This window comes from Larus michahellis, chromosome 3 (genome assembly GCF_964199755.1).
Source record: "Larus michahellis chromosome 3, bLarMic1.1, whole genome shotgun sequence".
Lineage (NCBI taxonomy): Eukaryota > Metazoa > Chordata > Aves > Charadriiformes > Laridae > Larus > Larus michahellis.
In genome coordinates, this window is record NC_133898.1 from 9,196,955 (window position 1) to 9,220,589 (window position 23,635).

The following is a 23,635-nucleotide window of genomic DNA, read 5'->3' on the forward strand; positions in this document are numbered from 1 at the left end:
ACCCCCCCTTGGGACAGCGTGATGAAGCGTGGCTGCCGCCGGCGTTTTGCTGTCACTTCTATAGGTTTCACACCCAACAACCAACCTCAGACAGCAAGGCTTTCAGGACAGGAGGAAACCTTTTAGCCCTGGTCACCACAGAGCGGCTTGTATCTACCTAGCTACGTTTTCAAACACTAATCGGCCTTCAAGTAGACTCCTAGATGTTTCTTACCCTGAAGTTAATATTTAACTTTAAATCATAGATCCAGTATCTTTGCACTAGTTCTCACTTCCTGAAAGGGAGATACGGGGTATTACAGATAGGGCTTTGCCGTTCTGTGTTCCGGAGGGCAGCTATCGACTTCCCCCGGCGGCCTCCGCTCCTGGCCCGGCCACCTCCAACCACAAAGAGCTGTTTTTGTTCCACGAGCAGCCCCGGCTCTGCGGCGGCCGCTATCGCCAGCAAAGCGCTGCGTGGCGAGCCGCCCAGCTCCGCCACATGCGCTGCGGGGAAACGGCGGGGGACGGGGCGGAGGGGAGGGAAGGGAAGGGCAGGGAAGGGCTGCCTTTGCTGGCGGCAGGGCCGGGCTGGGTGCCGCTCCTCCCCGCCCCGTCTCTCAGATCGGCCGGTGGAGGCGAAGGCGGCGGGAGCCGGTCGGGGAGGCGAGGCGAGGGACGGCGCTGCCCCCGGAGACCGCAAGTGAGTGAGGGAGGGAGGGAGGGAGGGAGGGAGCAGCCCGCGTCCCCCCGGCCCGGTGAAGGCACACCGCCGGCCCTGCCGCCCGCTGGGACCCCCCCGGAGGAGGAGTGCTGGGCAAACCAGATTACTTTAATTTATTTTTCACTATTTCCGAGCGCTCGTAATGGCTGCCGGGCCGGGGGAGCAGCACCGGGGCCGGCCGGCCCCTCGCCCACCACCCGCAAGGTGGGTGCCAGGGCACTACCTATCTCTCTTAGAAATACCCGGGGAAACAGCACGCTCTGCCTTTCCCCCCTTTTACCTTAAAGTGGATCTTTTCCTGCTCTAGTACGACTGACATCCTCCTCTATTTTCACACAAAAGTTTGAAGTTCAGGGCTAAAATTTGCAGAGAGCTCGACCTGTCGGGTAATTGCTGCTTTTTTATAGCCGTGTTGGCTCAGGCGCTGTGTAGAAACACTGAGTGGAGTCAGCAGTAGCCTGAAGACATGTTTCTGGCCTTTTTGATCTCCCTGTGCCAGGCCACACAGCTGCAACCCTCATGGAGCCCAGGAACCGGGGCGCCTTCCCGCAGCAGATCCCGTCTTGACTCGAGGGTTCGAAGCCATGGAGCTGGCACAGCCTGCCCTGGCAGCTTGGGGTTTGTTGGGTTCTAATACGCAGCAGTTAGTTGTCCTCTTTTTGGAGACCAGGCTTTGTTTGCTCTGTGTTCTCCCATAGATTTACTAGCGTTTGTGTTTTCTTATCATCAAACTGAAACCTCCTGGTTGGAAGAGGAAGTGGGAGAGAGCAGCTTTCGGGAATGATGGAGTGCCAGGATTAGCTGCACCGAGGCCATGGTTTTCCAAGCCAGCGTGAATGAAAGAAAGAGTTTCACCCACCCCTTGGGCTGCTCATTTTCACCCGTGTCAGCACAAGCATTTGAATGCAGAACTAGACTGGGAAGCTAAACCAAATTTAAATAGGAAAAAAAAAAAATCCAGATCAGCTCCCAAATGTTTTCGCTGGCACGAGAGGGCAGGTGAGACCAAGACTACTGCTTTTCTATAACAATACTGGCTTATAGTGGACTAAGTGTAGGCAAAAGTATAGTTCTTCTGCCAGATTTCATGCCAGTGCTGCTGAAATGAAATCCCATTGTTCTCGTGCTTAGGCCAGTTGTAGATTTATTTATTTATAAAGCTGTTATTGGTGCCTAGGAGCGTGACTAGCATAATTTTGACTTTTCTAAAGTCAGGATTTTTGGTTTGCTATGAATGCAGTGCAACGATAACTGTTCTCTACACCTTGGGCTGGAAGCCTCACCTGGCTGGGAGCCCATCTCAGGAGCTGTCTCTTGGCACTGTGGCGCAGGAGAGGCACAGCCCTTCCCCTCCAGCAGGTACCCCTGCTCCAAGACATCCCTGAGCTCCTCCAGCCATGTGGCACGCAGCAGCGCAAACTCCCAGCTCTATCCCATCGTGTTTTCCAGTGTCCAACACAATGTCTTTATTTACCACGGCAAACCAAACAAGCTTCTTGGATAAGTATCAACCCTTGTTGGTTTAGTAGCTGGTGAAAAGGTGTAGGCTGGGACATCCAAGAACCTAATTAAAAATACCATTTATTTCTGAGTGCAAATTAGCCTCTTGGATACGTATGATTATAAAGCTGCAGTTTTTGGTAAATAGGCAAACTTAAATTTTCACCCTGTTTCCAGCCATGCTTTATTTAACCTTTAGCTTAATTTTACATTGGTGTAACCTAAGCTAGTCTGGTCTTGTCCTGCAGTCAGTCCTAGAAAAGGTCATTCCTCCTCTCACTCCTCACCCGTGACAACAGTTCTTGATTTTTCTGGTTTTGACCTAACTTTTAGGCTAAGTGTTTTAACTTACTAAATACTTCTTTTTAAAAAGATCTACATAAGTTTGTTAATATTGTTAAATCCCGTCTAGCCTTCTTTGTAAACAAATCCTAGTTATTTTTGATGTCAGAAGCAGTGTGTGTATGGCGCCTTTAGCAGTCTCTGTCTGTGACTTGGTTCCCAGGTATTGCTGAGAAGTCATCCACTTTACTGCCTGAGCTTCAACTGCAAAGGCTTGTTTCTTAGCGTTCAGTTTGACACAACACTGAGCGCTAATCTGATATCCTCTCTCATGGTTAAAGATCCCAAATCCTTCCTGCAGCATCAGCCACCTTAGACCTACAAGCTCTTTCTTCAGTAATTAGCAGAATTCTACTGGTGATAACCACAGCTTCGACTTTGAGCATCTTTTCTAGTTTGGCTTGGCGCGCTTACTCTTTAACCTGTCCTGGCAGGAGCCTGGTGGGATCGCAGACGATTCACCCTGCTGAGACAGGATATGTGCCTACGTCTCTGTGCAAGCAATCAGCAGGAACAGCAGTAACGTGCCTGGATATTGCTGGCTGAGAGCCGTTAAAGTTATTTGTCTCCCCTCGTGTCTACTCACATAGGTAAAACTACTCTCTGGTTTTGGTCCCGTGGGACCAAGCTGGCAGAACTGCAAGTGTAAACTTTAATTTGCAGTGAAAATTACAGCTGTAAGTGTACAAGTCAACGAAATTCCTTTGTTCGCTGGACAGATTGCCAAAACAGATCCCACCCACAACTGCAGGCTTTATGGTGTCCAGACTGGCAGATTAGCAATGTATAGTGGGGAAACTGGGTAAAACTGAGCTATCTCTACCCAGCTGGGGACACCTGAGTTAGGGGGAGGGATATGGAAATCAAAATAAAAAATCCCACATGCCTATCTTGCAAGAGTAATCACAGGAGCAGAGTCTAGTTCAGAGGTAACAAGATAACACATCTGAAGTTCCAGCCAAGGCCACTGCGAAGTCTTGGCAGCACGGAGGTATTTTGAGGCTGTGGAGAGATGCATTTGTTTCAGAGAGTGGAGAGAAAATATCCTTTTTGCTTGTTTGTTTTGTTTTTGCAGAGCTTACGTAGCCCTTTTCCAAAATGATTTCCTCAACTGAATATGGGTCTCACACTTGGGAGCTCTTGGTGACAGTTGATCATCAGCATGAAGAGGTACAAAAGGAATTTGTACTACGGGTCACAGGGGACCTTCATATTGGAGGAGTGATGCTGAAATTAGTAGAACAAATCAGTGAGTAAAGACCTGTTTAATTTACACAGTGTTATTAAAATAATATATCCAGCTTTCCTTCTACAAAAAGAGGCTCCTGCACATTTTGAAATGGCAGTGCCTCACTTACTTGTCGTAACAGTACAACCAGCACGTAGGTGCTGCAGACTCAGGGTCTCATGTGGCCAGAACCTCTCCCTGTCTGTGACTAAAGCCCCTGAGCTATCACAGTGCAAACCAAACTTTACTTTGATCTTGTCTTCCAGTTAGACAAATACAGTTGGACCGGGCGAACTATTCAACTCCCTTTCCAGATAGACTTTATAGGTGACTAGTTTAAGGGGCAATAAAGGTAGTGATACCTTATTTATTCACCTGCAGCAGTCAAAGAGACAGGATTAGTTGTTACAAAGGCACCTCTGAAGTTACTGTTTCCTGTGCTATAGTGGCATTCTAGCCAAAATCTGAGCCACGTTATCCATTGCGTATATCCAGTAGGGAACAGCTGTGAAGAGCAGGACTGGCCGAGTCAAAGTTAGGAGATGAAAGGTAGAAATATCCTGTGTACAGTCACAGCAAGTCAGCGTGATGGACAACAAGAGAATCCAGCTTTCTTTAACTCAAAGCCATCAAATGAGCTGCCTCCCAAAATAACCATCTGCACTCTGAGGCTGCAGAATGACAGATACAGACAAGTTGGTGCAGTATTTGATTATTATATCAATGCCATGGGGGGTTCATATGCAATTCATTCTTCAAGTATTGTTTTTTTTCCTGGGGTTCGTAAATCTAGAAGTCTTCGGTCACAGAAAGGAACCTGTCTGCTAGATTAGACTCGCCAAGTGGGAATACCGCGAGCTTTTCATTTCTATGCATTGCTCTTGAAATACAGGATTTGTGTCCACAAAAAAAAAAAAAGGTCAAAAAAACCTCCTTGAAACTTTAGTCTTTTTTATGTAGTTCAACTTCAGACAAACCAGAGGAGAAAAGCTGAACTATAACAAGACCCTTCAGCAAAACAGCATCAAGAAATTTAAAATCAGCAACTTGATAATTTCAGAGTTCTTACTGCCAAGTGAAAGGTTTTGTTTTCAAACACGGGTTTTGAAGGAAACAAAAGGGAAACGCACAAAATACTCTTTCCAAAAGGCTGCCATTCAATGGAAGGACATTTTTACACAAAAGTCCTTCATGATGAAAAAGCTCTACTTGGAGATAGTGATTTTATCAAGGAATCCCTTCTCCAGCATTAAAGCAGGTAGTAAATCTGATACATTTTTACCAACTTCTCTGCATACTTACACATACAATTCAGGCGGCAAACCAATGGTAGCTGGAGTTCTCATTGGGTCAGAAGACTAATTTTTCACAGTATTTTTATAACTAGTACTTGACTACTGCAAAAAGTTTTCTATATTAAATAATATTTAAAGCAAATCTGTGACTTGTGTCAGATGCTGTCTTGAGATGCAATTTTTTACGAAGAAAGTCCCAAATAGGACAGGGCTCGACTGTGCTACAGACACGCTGAGGAAAATAGCCTCTGCCTGGGGGAGCTGGTGAGGAGGAACAAGAAATGACACAGAAGACTGAAACAACTTGACCAAGATCACACAGAAATGTTACCTATTACTACACATCACTGGCATCTGGGAAGTCATCTAAGCTTGGAATTCCACATGGAACTGAGAGCAGCAATGCTTTATCTCTTTCCCTATGCATGTGCTTCTCCTGGTGATCTAAGTCAAGGTTTTGACACCTTTCAGGTCAGGATAGCTTACTGCTCAAGAGTAAGCAGACAAAAGCCACTGTTCTCCCCCTCCAAAGGGGGAGGAGGCTCATGAACAAAGCCTTCCATCTGTTCTTGATTCAGCAAGCTTTACTCTATCTGCATGTTTTCAAAGTACAAAATACACAAGAATTTTCTACTTAAGCAAGACACAGGCAAGTCTATATTAGTGAAACGAGAGTCATCTCTTGGCGGGCCTGTCTTCTCTGAGAAGTTTTGGTAGGCAACCCTTGTCAGTCCCTGGTCAGTCACCCCAGCCTGCCCTTCTGCGCAGACTATTAAAAGATTTAACTGTACCATATCAAATTGTGCCCATTCCACCTCCCTTACAAGTTTCTACCTCTCTTACAAGTTTCTGCATCCTGTGTGGTAGAGAAGGTCATCTTATTTGATGGAGAGCTTTTTAACTCTTTCCTGTTTGTCACAGGGCTTACTCACAAAATAATAATTCTTTTCCTTGACTATTTCAAGAGCCTTGCCACCGTAAAGTTGTCCCAAGTGGGTTGCACTCAGGTGAGCATCCTTGTTCATCTAACTGTGCAGCCACAGAGAAGAGCTCAGAACAGCCCTTAGCTCTGCGTCACCAAGATTTCAAGGGACTCGTTGCTGGTTCTTAACGCTAATGGAGATGAGCTGTTCCGTGGTGCTTCCCAGGAGACTGGGGAGAACTTGTGCCCATTGGGGTGCACACGAGGTTTTGTGGGAGGATTTTCAGCTTGCGCTATCAAGTTGCGAAGCGGGTACCCTTGTTGTTAGTCCGTATCCTAGCACAATCAAAGCAGCATTGGACCACGTATAGCACCAGATTCAGGAGATGCACTTTCCCTCTGGATACCTGCAAGACGAAGGCATTGCCACAGTCAGCACGTAGGTTAACTCTTAAGGGAAAACAAAGTTAGTTCCCAGAGACTGCCACAAGTATTCAGCAAATGGGGTCTAGGTCTCAGGAACCGTAGTTGCTACTTTAATGTAAATAAAGTCTGCTTGCAGAGCACTGTTTCAAACCCAAGTTTTTTAGTATATTTGCGCTGTAGTTTATTAATAACCATTTTGTATTTTCCTAGAAATACCACAAGATTGGTCAGACTATGCCCTTTGGTGGGAGCAAAAAAAATGTTGGCTTCTGAAAACCCACTGGACACTGGATAAATGCGGGGTGCAGGCAGATGCTAAGCTGTTCTTTACTACTCAGCACAAAATGCTGCGGCTTCGCTTGCCAAACATGAAGACTGTGAGACTGAAAGTCAGCTTCTCTTCTGTGGTATTCAAAGCTGTCAGTGACATCTGCAAAATTCTCAGTAAGTGAAGCTAAATCCCCTCCGGCAGCTAAGTTGGAGCATTTTATTAGGTGACTTTCTTTTGATGTAAAGTCCTTACTCACAAAACTGTTTAGCTCAAGGAGAAATCTGATTGAGTTGACCCAAGATCAAAAGACAGATTTTTTGGTTTTCAGTATCCAGTGCATGTCAATGGTTCTCAGTCTTTGTGATAACTGATGCAAACAGTGTCAGAAATGTGTCCCGTGAGCTGCAGGAGTAGTGGATAGCCAAAGTCCTGTTGATGGGTTTGTAGGGATCCTTGTCCTCCTTGAGCAGGACTCGATCCTGCTTATTCTATGCCATTGACTAAAAGCTTGAGCTTATCGCTCTCCTGCATCATCACCACAGGCAATGATACTGCTGTCAACTGATTTATCAGCTGCTTTCACTAGCATTCGTGATATTCAACTCACCCTATTGGTTATATGTATTTACTTCAGAAGGAGCATGTTTTAAATATTTGAAACTTTTTCATGCCCAAACCTCTTCAGGTCAGGGCATACCCAACTACCCCGCCCAAGGCCGTGAACATGTTGCAGCACTGAGTCCCTGTGTCTCTGCTCCAAGCAGAAAGCACAGAGCACCTCCAAGCAGAGATGAAGTTTTGGACCATGCCAGACCTGTGTGTCTGTGATCCATGGGGATAAGTCGAGTCTGCAAGCAGTCCTCAGAATCCCTTAGTTTTAGGGATTCTTTAATTTAGATCTTCAAAGCTTAGGCCAATAACGCATTCATCTTCAGAAGGAATTTACCAGCTCATACTGACCACAGCATAGCTTTCCATTTCATCTTCTAGCACTGGATTGTGAAAGGCATAGTATGTCTTTATTACATTTAACAGCTCTGATAAAATGATGCCATAATTGTTCAACTGACATTTGGCCAAATTAAATATTTCTGCCCACTTTTTTCTTCCAGACTGAGTCAGTACAGGAACCCCGTAACTTTTCTCATGAGTGAATATTGTCAAAAATGTCTTTGCCTACCCCAGGATTTGTTTTTCAGAAACAAAGTGTCTGGTTTGCAACTGACAATACACGTCTGAATCAGTAGTGCATTAGGGAATAGTGTGTAGCGAAGACAGAATTTTGTATGTGAAATATAAAATTCTTAAGTGAAAAACAGAAGGCATGAACTTCAAATACAATGGTTTCATTTCTGTTCTTGCTTATTCATAAGTCAGACATTTCATTTAATTTATTATGCTCAAAGATGACTGCAGACCCACTAGGGAGAAACAGTTTTTCCCTAGTGTCGTAAAATGCAGATATGCTTGCTACAAAAGCAGGCTTAAATCCTGTCAAAACTCACTCTCACAGCCCAAAGTCTTTGGCCTCATTATTGAATTACTGGATTTTCCACGGCTACTGCTTTCAACCTCCTAAAAATAAAATTCAGGTTGCAACATGGAGCTTCCCCGAATGCTATGACCAACCATGGGCTTTTTTTGGACGTAAGTTGCTAAGTTTCAAATGTTTCATTTTGCTTCACTTCCCAAATTGCCATTGTAGATATTAGACGGTCAGAAGAACTCTCTTTGTTGAAACAATCAGAAGATGCACTCAAAAAGAAAAAGAAAAAAGACAAGAACGGCAAAGAACCAGTTACAGAAGATATTTTAAACCTGTGCGACTCTCCAGTGAGTTCTGGATTATCAGGTAATGAAAAACCAGCATTACTTTGTTCTTCTGACTGAAAGTCAAAAAGAGGAAGAATGCCTTTGCTACACAATTAAAACCAGGGAGACTAGTTTAATGCAGGATGGTGGTCAGAGAGACACAGCTCGGCTGACATTAGTGGCTCCAAGAAGTTACTGAAATCTCCAGTGTATCAATATTTTTCTCTTGTTTTTTAAATGTTTTCCTTTCCATTGATATGAGAAAGGCTAAGCCAGAAAACAGGTGATGAGCTGTGGCCTTGCACACAGGATGTGCTGCCGCTCTTTGAAAATGTGAGACCACTCAAAACATTCAACAATTCTGGCAACCTCCAAGGAAAAGGAGAAATAAAGGCTTGAAAGTATGTGTTTCCTATCTCCAACACAACTGAGATATCTCACAGAACAAGGAAGAGCACTTCTGTCCCTGCGGTCACTTCACCTGTGAAAGGACGAGGCCTGCTGTAAAGAGCAGGGATAGGAGACTGTCTCGAAAGAGAAGAGTTAGTCTTTTTTGATAGGAAGTGGTAGACTACCAAAGTCTGAAGGCAGTTTTCCCTGGAATCATACATTACTCTTTCAACTTGCAGGAAGTCCAGGTTTATACAGTAAAACCATGACACCCACTTATGATCCCATCAGCGGGACGCCAGCTTCTTCTATGATTACTTGGTTCAGCGACAGTCCCTTGACTGAGCAGAACTGCAGCATCCTCGCCTTAAGTCATCCCAACTGCTCTCCAGAAACACTAGCAGAGATGTACCAGCCTCGGACTTTAGCCGACAAAGCCAAACTCAATGCAGGGTAAGATGCCTCTCTTTGAGATCTTTGTTAGCTGGCTTAACCAGGGTGGCGTTAATCCAGCTTTTTAAGTGTAACGCAAAATTTGACAACAAGCCCCTGATATATGGCTATATCAATACATAAAAACATGTTTTGATCTACATTTTGTTTCAGAAATACTCTTTTTGATCTTTTTTTTCCTTATTCAACATTCTCAGTTAGAAAATTTTGGTTTAAAGTGATGAATGATGTAATGGTGCAGGCTCTGGACTAAATTCTGTTGTTAGATGAAGGCAAATCCAGTTTAGCACTGTGGGCACAGCTAAAGGACAGTCTGGGTAGCAAACTCTAAAGGCTTTAAATAGGCAGTGGAAATACACGTGGGTAAATTCAGTAGAGCTCTAATGCATTACAAATAGGTGAATTCTTGAATTATGCACTGACAAATGTTGCTTATTGTACACCGTAGAGGAACACAGAGCACTAGGGGGTTTAGCCGTGCAAATGTTTGAGATGGTGGTCTCTCTAGCATTAAAATATGGATTGTCATTTTTAGATCTGTGGAGCATTTAACAGTGACTTCAATATTTTAATTGGATTTCACTGGAGAACAGAAGTAGCTAGAATTATAAACCAGCAAATATTGAAATGAAAAGCAGGAGTTCTAAATATACAGGTACACTTTTGTCCTGGCTTAAATGAACATCCCATTTCTAGAGATCAAGAATCTTATTGGCATAGGTCACCCCACAACTAGTTAATGCTCAGTTTCTGGCATCTACTTCTCATGTTTTGAATAGTGTTGGAGTAAAAATTGGAAGATTTTAGGTATCGTGTGTACAATGAAAGTTGGAAATCCATATGTTCCACCTCCTTGAGTTATGTGAATTTTTCCCAGCCTTGCAGGAATTAGAGCTGTTTATTCCCATTTTTGTTTCACAATTACATTGGAGCTCTGCAGGTGTGACAGTTTTTTCCTCTACAGATGAATCTGTGGGTTGTTTTCTTCCGCAGCTGGCTAGATTCATCCCGATCACTTATGGAACAAGGCATTCTGGAGGACGATCAACTTCTTTTACGCTTTAAATATTACACTTTCTTTGATTTGAATCCAAAAGTAAGAGCTTTGTTTTTATTGCTATTCATTGTTCACCTGCTTTCATGTCGAGGAGCTGTAGCACAAGGATAGCGAATTTTAGCTAGGATTTGTTACAGGCCCTTCAGAGATCAAATTCTACTTTTCCCCTCGGCTAAGGCTGCACTTTTCCCCTCTGGACACTGACTCATCGTTCCTCACATGAAATAAGATCTTAAGTATAAAGATGAGATCTGAAGAGCACCAGAAACAGTATCCAGATTTCCAGAGGGTCTGGTTTACTTTCTGCCTCTCTTTTAACAAGAAAAATTAAGGGGAAAACTAAACCAACAGTATCCTAAATGATGTAAAGGTATAAGCCCTATTTTTGAAAATGGAATTAAAAATGACATTTATGTTCCACTGCCCTTCACTGAATATTCAGCTTTTCTGAGCTGAAGCCCTCAGAAGCACTTAAATCAAATTTGTTTCAGTGAACTTTGGAAAGCTCAGCAAAAGCGTTTCAGTCCCATTTGGAAACAAGACTTACGTTGTCAAAAAACACTTACATTTTTTCTCAAGTTGCCTTTCATTTGCCTTTATTTCCACGAAAAGACAGTCACAGTGCTTGTGTTAACCCAGTGTTTTTACAGCTTGGGTGATACATTTAGTGAAATTAAAGCACAATTTTACCAGTGTAAATCAACAAGAGTTCAAATGTGAATTTTAGAGGATTTGGCCTGCTATTTTCTGTAAACTCTGTAAAACTCTTTCATTTCAGGCATCTCAGATAAACAGAAGGGCACTTTCTAGTTCAGGTGGCATGGTTTTGGGTGAAATGCTGTCCCCACTAAAATTCAAGTACATGTCTCAACTTCAGCAGCCCAAACGTTCCCCTCCTTTGCCCTATCCAGCCATGGAGCCATAGGATGAAATTACCCAAAACAGCTTCAGGCAACTTAATAGCTCACCAAGGTCACGCTCCCATCATCTACTTTTCACCAGCTCTGGGGCTTGAATATTTCTGTGAGTCACTTCAGTTTGTTAACCAAGTAGGTAACAAGAAACAATCAATAAGAAAACTATCCAAAAAATGGGCAGTGAATTAGAGCAGTTCACAGCAGGATCTGACAAGTGTCAAGCCAGTGCAAAGATAAAGCCAGAACCGAAAAAGCCAAGAGCAGAAGAGGGGAAGTGAGGAATGAGAGTTTCTTGTCTTTTGGCAGCAGCAAGCTGATGAATGTCACGTTCATTTCAGCCATGCCACGTTATTTTCACTCTCATAGAGTGGTTTCACATTTTGGTTAAGCCTGTCCGAGGCCTACTACCACTTCTGCTTCAGCCAAGAACTCCTGATTCATTTTCTGTTGGATCAGCAAGCCACCGTGACCCCACACACAATGACACGAGCTAGTAATGCAAGGACGGGAACATACAGCAGGGCAGAGGTGGGGGAGGAAGGAACCAACCTTTATGGCTTCAGCGCAGTGTTAGATAAGCTGCAGCTGATTGTGAATCTCTATCTTGATGGTCATTAATGACTACTGTTATTCTTTTTTGCTACAGTATGATGCAGTGCGAATTAACCAAATCTATGAACAAGCCCGTTGGGCCATCCTGTTAGAAGAAATTGACTGCACAGAGGAAGAAATGCTGATCTTCGCTGCACTACAGGCACGTACTTGATCCAGGTTGCAAAACCTGTTTCCTCAAGAGGCAGGCATAAACTAGGACAAGACTGGGATTGAGCCCAGGCCGACAGCTCTGCTCGGATTGGGGGTCTGCTATTTGAGTGAGAAACAATAAGCAGCATCCATCAGCTAAGCCAACTAAATTCAGTAGCAGCACACCATTACTCAAACCGACACATACAGTTATGGAACCATTTACTAACATTATCTAACACAAACCATACCCAGGATGTAACTTTGATACCAGTCTATTCTGAAGGGGATTACTGTGACGTGTTACTTCCCGTACCAGCTACCAGCCTTTCACATACTCCTCCTGAATATTTCTCTAATACGTAAATACATACATTCAGAACAGATCAAAATAAACTATAGCACAATGTGAAGATAGGGATGCTGTGGAGTACATAGAAATTCAACATGACCTAGCATAGCATAGTCCCTGACTGTAGGTAATAAGGCACGAATGTTTATTCATAACAAATTCTTTCCTTTTAAATGTAAAAGGAGCTGCCAAAAAATTCACGGCCTGCCACTGCAGAACACCACAGAACTTTGCTGCCAAGTTTCCACCTGGTATGGACGGCACTCACAGCTGACAGTACTAGGAATGCAAATGTTAGTGCTGAGTCAGCCTCACAGAACAAGGATGATTACATAGTGAAGGAATACAAATACTGGCAATTAACATAGGAAACCGTTACCAGTAATTGCAGTGGAGATGATAGTGGACATACTTGTTGCCTTGTGAAAAAACCCATGGTTCCATGCTGCAGAACTTTATCCAGTTGGCAAGACCCAGAAGACCAAATGGCCTATTTTCATATGCTGGGATTGTGTGTTGCTAGTTGATGTATTGACTATTTGGTATCGATGCTTTGTTTTAGTATCAGGTAAGCAAGTTGTCGTTATCATCAGAGGCACAAGATTTCACCTGTGAATCAGAAGTGGATGAAGTAGAAGCTGCACTTTCTAATCTGGAAGTGACACTGGAAGGTGGAAACACAAGTAACATCTTGGTATGTCCTTTTGGATCCCAGAATTGCTTTCACTGTGTCAAATGCATTGACTCTGATGAGGCTGCCTGGTTCCTGATTTTATAAGAGTCAACAGATGATTACAAAGTGCACTGTACTAAAATTATTCCTAATTATTCCTGATAGGAGGACATCACGGACATCCCGAAACTTGCTGATAATCTCAGGCTAGTTAGGTGAGTTATTAAAACTAATAATGAAACATACAAAACAAAAAGCTTAACCATGCAAGAGATCTCTTGAGGTTTTGATTCTAATCTAACAGTAGATCCTATGGTTACAAATTAACAAATACACCAGATAGATAGGTCTAACCAGCCTAACATCATCCTCGTCAAATCTTTTTCTTACTGCTTCTGAGCAAGATTCTCAGCAAATCTTTCGAGCTCTTGGGCTGCTGGGGTAGCTATACTTATGCTTATTAAAAGACCAGGCTCTTTATATTTCCTAGTGCTCCTCAATCATCATTGCTAAACAAAAGTGTCTACAGTTTTGTTTTCGATCACATTTTACTGTTTTTTGCCAATGAAAAACTAGAAAAAACTTACAGCTCTCCCTGAGAAGAATTCCTGAAAGCAACCCCGGGGATTTATTTTTTTAAAGAAAAAAACAAAACAAATTATCCCTTTCTAACCAAACATGGAGTCTGTTTTTTTAATTGTTTGTTTGTTTTTTTAATATCAAAACGAGTTTCTGTGATCCCACTATAATATCTTGATTTATGGGTTATTGAAATGACTGCAGTGACCCCAAGTCCATAATGCCTTTTATCACAAAAAAGTCTTTGTGTTTTAGAAAGATAAAGATTTCTATTGCACAAATATTTATCAGATTCGTTCCATTGACAAATCATATTTGTAGTCAGTGAACTGAAAACTGCACCTGAAAATTTTTAACTGTTGTTAACTGTTACGAATTGTTAATTATTAATTTCCAATTAGGAATTTTATTTGACATTCAAAATACTAAGGTGGCTTAAGATGAAAGGGAATTTAAGCCTTTTAAGTTTTGTCAGTTACTTGGCTCTAACAATGGATTGTTTATTTTTCCCGAGCAGTATGAGCAGTTTGCTTTTAAAAGCATTCAGCCGTTATTTTTCATCATGAAAAGTTTCCTTTATACATGATAAATCACTTACTAAACCTAAGACATTGTAGAAACTAGGTAAGGTGTAAAACATTTCTTTAAAGGAACAGCAACTTTTTGTTACTATAATTATTTGCTTAATTGTAAACCTGAATGCAAAGCTCTGTATGTTATACTGCTGACTGTATTCACATAGGGAACTTTTATTCACATTTATTCACAGTATGCGCCACATTAGCACACTAGTAAATACTACTTCCAGGTGGGTGACAATATTGTGGAGAATATTATGGTTTTTTCAAAAACAACAACAACAAGAAATTTTCAGCAACATTTCTGGATAGAAAAATAATTTTGTTAGTCTAAAAAAATTATAGTCCCTTATTTTTGAAGAGTGTCACTGTATTGGAAAATTAAAAGCCAAAGTATTTGACAGTTTTGAAAATCCAAGGTTTTTTTTCATTTGAATACAAAAATCACAATTTTCTAGAAAGGATTCTAAACTAGGACTTCTAGAAAGGCTCTGGAGAAGGCAAGAGCAGATATAATAAATCACTGTATTCCAGTTAGCAGTATGCTCTCTGTACCAACATCGAAGATTGAAAGGGAAGTACTAAATTGGCAGTAGATTTTTTTTCTTTTTTTCTTCTTTTTAACTTCATTGTTGACCTTTGTAGCTAGTTGTGAAGTATTTATCTACTCAAATAGTTTCCTCTCCTGAAATATACTGAAAAATACACTGATTTTATTGCCCCCCCCATCCCTGTGGCTTTCTTAGTGTATTCTTAGTAGAATTATGATTTTTATCTCTTACTGAAGAGAGGTGGGGCTGGCACAATGATTATGTTTGACCATTAGTATCTATCAGTTAATTCTCAATTCCCAAGTAGGTATTTTTAAATTTACTCCACGGAAGAAATCAGTTTGCATTAGCAAACTATTGAAATAATTAAAATGAGGATTATATCTACCTATACACATGTGTGAGGAGCTGGAGTAACACTGCCCTTGTGGAAGAACATGTTTAAACTATTACCCTTTCTTGGAGTGTTATAGAACCTCCATAAACTTAGTGAAGGAAGAGAATTTTGTTGTGTTAGATGCTATTCAGATAAAGCCAAAAAGATGGTCTCTACCCCCTTACGATTTAATGAATACAAGTTAATTTTATGGGTGCAAATCTCCTAGACAAGGAGCTATGAAAAGCTGAAGGTAATTCTACATAAAAAACAGAATTAGTCTGTTAGAAAGGAATGGCTTTGATTAGGAATGGAAGAAAAAAGGAAAGTAAGAAAAACTACATAGAAGAGAAAGAAAAAAAACCAAGAGAAATCACAGATGGGATTCAGCTAGAATCTGGGGTAATAATCACATCCATACCTGGGATAACTTGGGTGCCGTGTTGGTTCCTCCCTCGTTGACACAAGTATGAGTAACACAACTGAAGCCATGTGTATGACCCCACAGCAATTTGAGATCCACAGTAATATTTGTGAGTGACTTACCAATTTGTACATTTCAATATAAACAAATGTGATTTCTTTTTTTCTTTTAGGCCCAGGAAGCTGTCGCTCAAAGCTATCAAGCCATATTGGTTTGTTTTTAAAGACACTTCAGTATCTTATTTTAAAAACAAGGAATCCGCACTGGGAGAACCTATTGAGAAACTAAACCTAAAAGGTAGGAATTTTCTTTTCCTTTCTTTCCTTTTTCTATTGCATTCGTGAACTGAATAAATGAAGAAATCCCTGCAGGATTCCAGAAGGCAAGCACAGGAGCATTTAGTCTTGGAACTTTTTCAGTTATTGAGACTCCTAAGCAGGCAGCCCACACCTGCAGAAAAGGCCTAAACAAAAAGGATTCAATAGCTTAGCCCAAACCAAGATTATCTGGACCTGGCTTGTAAAACGCCATGTACTGCTGAATTCACTTAAAGATGAGTCAGATAGAGAATATGATCTGTGTGACACTTTTATTTCCAAATATTTTGACTGTGTGTTAAATGGTGGTACTCACCTCTGTCCTTGGCAAATGCACACTGGTAGAGGAGGATTATGGATGATGCAGTGAACAAGAATACCATAGATTGCACCTCGATACTGCTGTGAAGGTCCAAGACCTTCTCTGGAGCTTGTTTGTTTCATGCATGGGGATTTCCATAGCTACAACCAGCTTTAGGTACTTCTGGAGGAGAAACCCCAGGTGTACACACAGCAAACACCAGCGTCATATATAGCCTCCATCTACATCTACTCCTGCAGGGACATCATTTGTTCAGCATCAGGGAACCAGTGATGCCCAGGATTCATCCTAGAAGAAACCTTTGAAATAGAAAGAAGATTGACCCCTGTGAACAAATGGCTCTGCATACCAATCTGCATATCCTCAGTAGGTCAGATAAATACATGGTAAAACTCGCCAGGGTAGCTGGAACCTCACCAAGTAGCCCACAGCCTTGGTGTCCCTTGACACAAAGGGGAACTGTAGGCATCCTCGACTCTAGCTGAATCCAGAAGGCCTGTAGTAGCACCATCAACATGAACTACCAAGTCCCCAGAGTTCTCTGGGATCCCTGAACTGGCCAGCTCTGTTGTAGGTGTCACCCACATCCCATTGTTAGTACTAAGTTGCTTCTGAAAATATAGTCCAGGCTTTCAAGACAATTAGGCTAAAATTTCCAAAAGTGCCTATCTCGTCAGCTCCTCTCTGTTTTAAATGTTGAGCATTTCCTAAGATCAGGCTGAGGTTTTGAGAGCATTTGGATCCTCTTCCACTTTGACTAACATGCTCTTTGAGCTCAGAGCATTCACCACCCTGGCGAGCCAGACCAGGCAGTGAACTAGAACAGAAACCTTTCATTAGGCCTGAGCTTCTAAAGTCTTGGCCCTTGATCTTAAAGAAAAACAACAATTAAGTACTGTTCTTTAGACTTAATCAGGACTTAGTGATGTAGTAATTAAATAAATTGATTTCTTCCTGATTCTCTGTGATCTAGGATGTGAAGTTGTGCCAGATGTAAATGTTGCAGCGAAGAAGTTTGGAATCAAATTACTAATTCCTGTTGCTGATGGCATGAATGAAGTATATTTAAGATGCGAAAACGTGAGTAATAAGACAAGGGAAAGTCTGTATTCCAGATTTATTGGCAGATTGTCTAGAAGACCCATTATCCTGTTGTAGAATTTGTATAGACAAATAAGGATGCTACAGAGAGTTTATTATCTGCAAGTTTAGTAAAATTTAAGAATTATGTGATGGTCTAACAAATACTTAATGGTTGAGGGGACAAAAGGACAGTAGTTCTATGTTTATCATCAGTTTCCACATAAAGCTGCTGGAAAGAAAAAAGAATATACTATCAAAAAATAAAAAGAAATTACAATATTTTGCTTCAGTGTTTTCAGAGGACTGGGGTTTGGATTTTGTTCTCTTCTCTTTTCTTAATTAGAACTCTCTCCATTCAGATGAGGCTGGTCTGATAAGGATCTCACATTTGTTTTCAGTTTCAGTTTATTTAATTTGTATTTAAAAGTATCAATCCAAAATGTGTAAAAAATGTTCATTAGGTGGAAGATAGTCATGCAATAAAATTTCCAAGAGAAGCTATTCCAACGTACGGGATTTCTTTGAAAATTTAAAACCTACCTATTCTGCATAGGCAGTCCTGTAGGTGGAACTAGCCCAATGAGAGAACAACAACAGTACTAGGGTAACTATACATCCACACAAACTAAGCGGAGTAACTCCAGAGTGTTTTTATTACACAGTGAAAGATGCGTGAACAGTAGCCATCTTCACAAATGGTTTGTCCAAAAATATCAAACAATTGTCTTTGTTGCAGGAGAATCAATATGCTCGGTGGATGGCTGCTTGCGTTTTAGCCTCAAAAGGCAAAACAATGGCCGATAGCTCTTACCAACCTGAGGTCCACAAGATCCTTTCATTTCTAAAGATGAAGAACTGGACCATGTCTCCCCAGGCTGTCTCTGATCCAGAAAGCATAGACATGAAACCAGAATGCTTCGTCTCACTACGTTATACCAAAAAATACAAGCCCAAGCAGGTATCCTGAGCACGGCTCGATGGTTGGGGATGGGTGGTTCCAACGATTCCTTGGGGTGAGGTTGGATCGAAGCAGCATTTGGAAGCCATACAGTAGAATCACCTTGAAATACTCATTTGTCCCTTTCGTATTTAGCAAGAGGCCTTTCCTTTAAACTGAACACACGGACAGCTCTCTCAGCACTTCTGAGTACTCCTCTTACATCTACACTGCCTCCTAAGTCACTCTTCACATTCTCCTCCTGATAACACTGTCCCTGAAAGTCTCTTCAGAGTAAGAACGGAAGGTTTTTAAGGTCAGGAAGTTACTGTCTGCATCTTAAATAAGATGCTGCAAAAGAGTTCAGCCGACTCATCCTCAGGACAGAGTCTCCAGAGCAGTATGCCGGACTGTGCAGCACAAACCCAGACACTGAGACCTTCCTGCACTGTTCTGCCCTTGTAGCTCAGCATCTGTCCCCAAGTGCTCTCCACAGTACATCTGCATGAATGGTGACCACTGAGTGTCTGAACATGGCACCAGAGCTAATGATGTTTGATTTAGTGAAAGCAAGGGTATTTTTGTTCTCCGGTCAACTGAAACCTTTCTCTCTTCCTGTGTTTCCCAGTTGGCTGCTCGTATTCTGGAAGCCCACCAGAATGTATCCCAGATGACTCTAGTGGAGGCCAAGCTGCGTTTTATTCAAGCATGGCAGTCCCTCCCCGAGTTTGGCTTATCCTACTACATCGTAAGGTAATCCCACTCTTACAGCAATGTCAAGCTGCCATAATGTGTTCACGGTCAGCGATTTGCAGGAAGCTTTTTTTCTCCCTGTTCTGGAAACATTCTCTCATTTTTCCCCCACAGACCTTTTTTAATTCTAGTAACTTCTGTACTGCTGTTTTTTTCTATAGCAGTAGCGCTCAGTAGCTCCCTTCCTGGAGTGAGACCCTCCATTATGTCTGCCGTCATACAGACCTGTCAGGTTTTGCCTGAAGTAACATATCACTAGGATTAAACCCTTATTGACACAAACTCACTAAGATGTAAAAAAAATGCATGTCTTGTTGGTGTTCTCCGCTTTGCAATGTATTTGTTCACTCCAACTCTTACTCACTAGAATATGACAGAAATGCTTATTTCTTTGGCATTTCATTAAGAAAACAGCAAATAATCACTTTTTTAGGTGAATCTGGAAGAGCAGTCAGCACAAGAAAGGTCCTGTTGTGTTCACCGCAGTTTCCCTGGACACTTACCTTGAATATGGCAGGGTTCTGACCTGCATTCTTTTCTCTTGACAAAGCACCAAAAAACTGAAAAGTACTGACACAACCGAGGCACTTTCCTTAATTTGTGCTTAACACCTCTTCCAGGGCTACTTAGGAACCATCTGCAATATAAATTGAACCAGCTGGGAACCATTCTCGGGCACAGAGGCCAGCTGGCATAGAACAGCCCACATCTGTACTATTAATCTCTCTGACTTCCCAAAAGCCAGTAGCCTCATGTGAACTACCAGATCATCTTGGTCCTTGGATGTTCCAGCTCCTAAGCCATACCTGAGAGCCCTTTGAGAAAGCCAGAATTCTGCCTGGGACTCTTCTAGCAATTGAACAGAACCCGAGTTCAGTGCCCAGGAATGTTCCCTGTCACTAGTTGATTTACTAGATATTGATATTTTGCCCTATCTGTCAGCACTGATTCAGTTGAACAAAGAAACAGACCCAACACCTAAACTGCATTTTGTAGCATGAACAAAACATCTTGTGAATTTCTACAAACTGATGGGCAGCATCTCAGTGGGGGTGTTAAATAAGGCACAAATTGTACCCCAGGTCACATTCTTTCCCGAAGGGCCAGCTTCATCTAAGGAGAGAAGGTTCAAAAACAGGATCAAAAATATTAAAAATATTAACAGCAGTCAGATGAACTTCTTCCAGCTTTCAGCATGAAGGTGGAGGAAAGTAGTTTCCTTACCAGAGTAATCTTTTCCTAGCTATTCCCAAATTTCTGTCCCCCAAAAGTTCTGATACTTTTGTACTTATTTTTCACCTCTAGTCAGAAGAAAGCTGAAATGTTAAAATGTCTCAATATTTTTGTAATGTGATTTATACTCAGAAACATGCATATATCACTAACAGTTGTTTCAATAAGTTAATGGTCATATATAATATATTAAATGTATTTTGATATGCTTATATAATTCAGGTAAATATAACTAGAAGAACGTGTTTGAACATTAATGATAAGAAGCAAGGAAAATTATTGTTGACACTTTTCCAGTAAAAATATAATCAAATTCATCCATTTGTCAGAACAGTATTTTTTAGCAGAAAACAATGAATTGGAAAGATTTCAGCCCGATCTACCTGCCCGATTATTTTACATTTTATACCATGGCTCACCAGCCTACATTTTTGCTTTATAACAAACGCTGTTCTAAAGAAGGGCCTAAGCTCTCCTCGATCCCAGGCTGTTGGGAATTTTGCCACATTTTTTGCACTTTCAGAGGAGGGCAGGTGAAATTTTCCCGAGACAGAAATCATTGAAAACCAGATCTGCTCAAAGGTCTTGGTTTTTTTTTCAGGTTTAAAGGAAGCAAAAAGGATGATGTGCTCGGGGTGTCCTATAACAGGCTGATACGAATAGATATAGCCACGGGAGATCCTATCACAACATGGAGGTTCTCCAACATGAAGCAGTGGAATGTGAACTGGGAAATACGCCAGGTAAAACTGGAACGGCTCTCCGCATTCACTCATTGCATTTCAGACACTGGAGGATGCTTTCAGAAAATTTTTTTAAACCTCAGCGTGAAACAATTTCAAATGTGTTGTGACATGTTATTAAATAAGCTGTCTATAATTTTTCTTAATGGAGTCTGTAGTCAAATTTCAGAAACAAAGGATTTCCAGTTTGAAAGGTTCCTACCAAGCTTATTCTTTATAAGTTGCCCTCGGTTTCGATGGGATGAAATACAGAGACTCAAAGGTAAATTCCAACCTGTTATGTTTACTGCTCTGTCAGTAAAAATCTCATTTTAACTCTCTGTATAGTCTAGCTCACGTATCATCCTCTAAATTGTGGTGATTCAGTCTCTGTTACAGACCGAGGATACAGGAACCCAGTTTGTCTTTCAAATCCCAAACTGAGATTACAAGGCCACGGGGCGAGCTCCCTTGTGTCAGTATGTGGTCCTGAGAACGCAGCTCTGGGGTGTGCTGTATAGCGGGGTGCTCCGGACCGTGACAAAGGCTGCTCAGTGGGGCCAGCTGTTGCCCAGCGGTCCACTGGAGAGTTTGCATTTGAAAGCTTGAAGCCAGCTCTGTAAACTGCAGATTTCTGGGGTGGAACTAGTGTGACCTGATGTAAATTCAAGCAGCCTCAAAAATGTTCCTGCTGATACAGTTCTCCACATCCATCTGTAGGAGCCAGGAGAGATCAGACACAGTCCCTAATACTCTCCTGCAGCACTCCCTGTTCCAGAGCCTGTAATGCTGGGTAAAGCTGTTGGGTTTGCTTTAAATCCCTACCAAAAAAGGCAGAACCCAGTCAGCAATTAACACCACTTTGCTGGGTTTTAGAACTGACAGTAGTTGGAAATCAAAACCTGGCCCCCAAAAGCAGATTTAAGGTCAGCACGTAACAATGAACAGTATTAAACATTATTGGTTCAGTGTACAAAGAGTCAGGAGTGCCATTCCTGCTCTTCTCAGTGCTCACTTTATGAGCCATGAGAAAAAAAAAAAAATCTAGTTAAAAGCATGCTTTTGTTGCCTGTCTAAACAAGCAGCAAGATTTTGACCACAAGAGGGCCCTGCTATAGCAGAAAACTAAGAAGCCACCGAACACCCTCAACATCCATCAGACCCAGAAATCTTGGTTAGCAGAGACAGGTGCTGCTTTATCACGGTATTTGTGATCCAGCTGTGCTGGGTTTTTTTTCCCATTTGCTCTTTTTTCCCCAGATGCAGCTTATCTCTGTTCCTGATTTTGCTGTATCTATTTTCTTTAGGTTGCAATCGAGTTTGATCAGAATGTATTTATCGCTTTCACATGTCTAAGCGCAGACTGCAAAATCATCCATGAGTACATTGGGGGCTACATCTTCTTGTCAACCCGCTCCAAAGACCAGAATGAAACACTGGATGAAGATCTGTTCCATAAATTAACTGGAGGTCAGGAATGAGGTGAGATAAACTCTCTTCCCTCTGCCACCTTCTCCCCACAGCTAAGACGACCAGAGATGAAACAAAAATATCTCCGATTGTTAACTGCTGAGTAATAAAACTTGTACATGTCAATCCATCTTGTAATATGACTGGACTATTTACAGTTTTTGTTAAATATTGAAGTCAAGGTCACTGGATGCAGTATGGCAACTCCATCATAAACACTAGGAAAATTAAGTTGTCTTTGTTTTCCTTTTGTACAGCTAGAACTTTTTAAATAAACAGTGTTTAGCCACTGGGCATTTCTGAATCTAGTATTTTTAATTGCAACAATCTGTTCAAGCATCCAGAACAAGTACCTTGAGGTACTTGTACAGCAAATTTTCTTCTCTGCTGCCGCTCCCACTGTTAAAGTGGCCATTGTTAAAAAGGCCAGCATTTAACAGAACTAAAGCTGAATAAATACATATTTTAAAGCTATCTTACTTGATTAACACTTGCACTGGGAACAGAAAACATTCCATCAGTGTTCTAAAGTCCTGCAGACTGAGCTATCGCAACACAAGCAGTGATTACACAGTTGTTCAAAAATGTAGCACCCGTGTCTACCTTCATCCACTTAAATAGTTCTCTTAAGGCCAGAGGAGATACCAGACACCTAAACCAAACCATTAATCTTGGCAAAACTGGATTCAAAAACGTTGATCTTTTGAGGAACTTTGTTAATTTCCAGACTGAAAAGATTGCTTTACATACTATTTAAAATTACTTGCTTGTTAGAAAGACCTCTGAGTGTCTGAGTGTAGGCCTTTCCATTTTCTGTCCCTGTTAGTCTGTTTCACTCTGACACCTAAATCTAAACTAATCCTCTTCATAAATTGAGTAAGGAGCTGAAACATCTGTAGAAATGATGTTACTCATGTATGTAATGCAGAATACAAAGAGATTACTTGGTGATACTGTGCCTGAGGAACCAGATCCCTAGCAGCCAGCTCTGCCTGCTGGGGGGAGCCACACGCATCCACCAAGAAATGTGGTTCTGCCCTGCAATGCATCAGTAAAGCAAGGGGAGACTCAAACGAGGAGGATTCGTGAAACTGCTGGACAAACCAAACGGACAGGTGTTGTCATATCACCAAAGGATGCTGCAGAAATCACTGCATAATTCCTAACTATCCCTGGGACTGGATAGCCCTGGTTTTTCTGTCATG

General features: G+C 41.7%; 1 protein-coding gene across 4 annotated transcripts; it reads left to right on the top strand.

Annotated features, from left to right (window-relative positions):
- Positions 1-589: 589 nt before the first annotated feature.
- On the top strand, positions 590-22,723 carry FERMT1 (FERM domain containing kindlin 1). 4 transcript variants are annotated; one of them, XM_074578503.1, is made up of 16 exons: positions 882-907; positions 2,980-3,135; positions 3,621-3,794; positions 6,627-6,860; positions 8,393-8,539; positions 9,129-9,342; positions 10,336-10,438; positions 11,963-12,070; positions 12,975-13,106; positions 13,251-13,300; positions 15,766-15,890; positions 17,206-17,312; positions 18,052-18,273; positions 18,881-19,005; positions 20,840-20,981; positions 22,268-22,723. In XM_074578503.1, the coding sequence occupies exons 3-16, from the start codon at positions 3,644-3,646 to the stop codon at positions 22,439-22,441; spliced, it is 2,034 nt and encodes a 677-aa protein (XP_074434604.1). In that variant the 5' UTR covers positions 882-907; positions 2,980-3,135; positions 3,621-3,643; the 3' UTR covers positions 22,442-22,723. The 4 variants fall into 4 exon arrangements, with proteins under 4 accessions (XP_074434603.1, XP_074434605.1, XP_074434604.1 ...); XM_074578502.1 differs by lacking the exons at positions 882-907; positions 2,980-3,135 and adding an exon at positions 590-682; XM_074578504.1 differs by lacking the exons at positions 882-907; positions 2,980-3,135; positions 3,621-3,794 and adding an exon at positions 601-682.
- The last annotated feature ends 912 nt before the right edge of the window (positions 22,724-23,635 follow it).

Excerpts from the sequence above, each read along its gene's own strand:
- FERMT1 (XM_074578502.1), top strand. The coding sequence starts at position 3,644 with ATGATTTCCTCAACTGAATATGGGTCTCACACTTGGGAGCTCTTGGTG. Across the intron at positions 8,540-9,128 it reads AGTGAGTTCTGGATTATCAG|GAAGTCCAGGTTTATACAGT; the intron begins GTAATGAAAAAC and ends TTCAACTTGCAG. Across the intron at positions 18,274-18,880 it reads AAAAATACAAGCCCAAGCAG|TTGGCTGCTCGTATTCTGGA; the intron begins GTATCCTGAGCA and ends TGTGTTTCCCAG.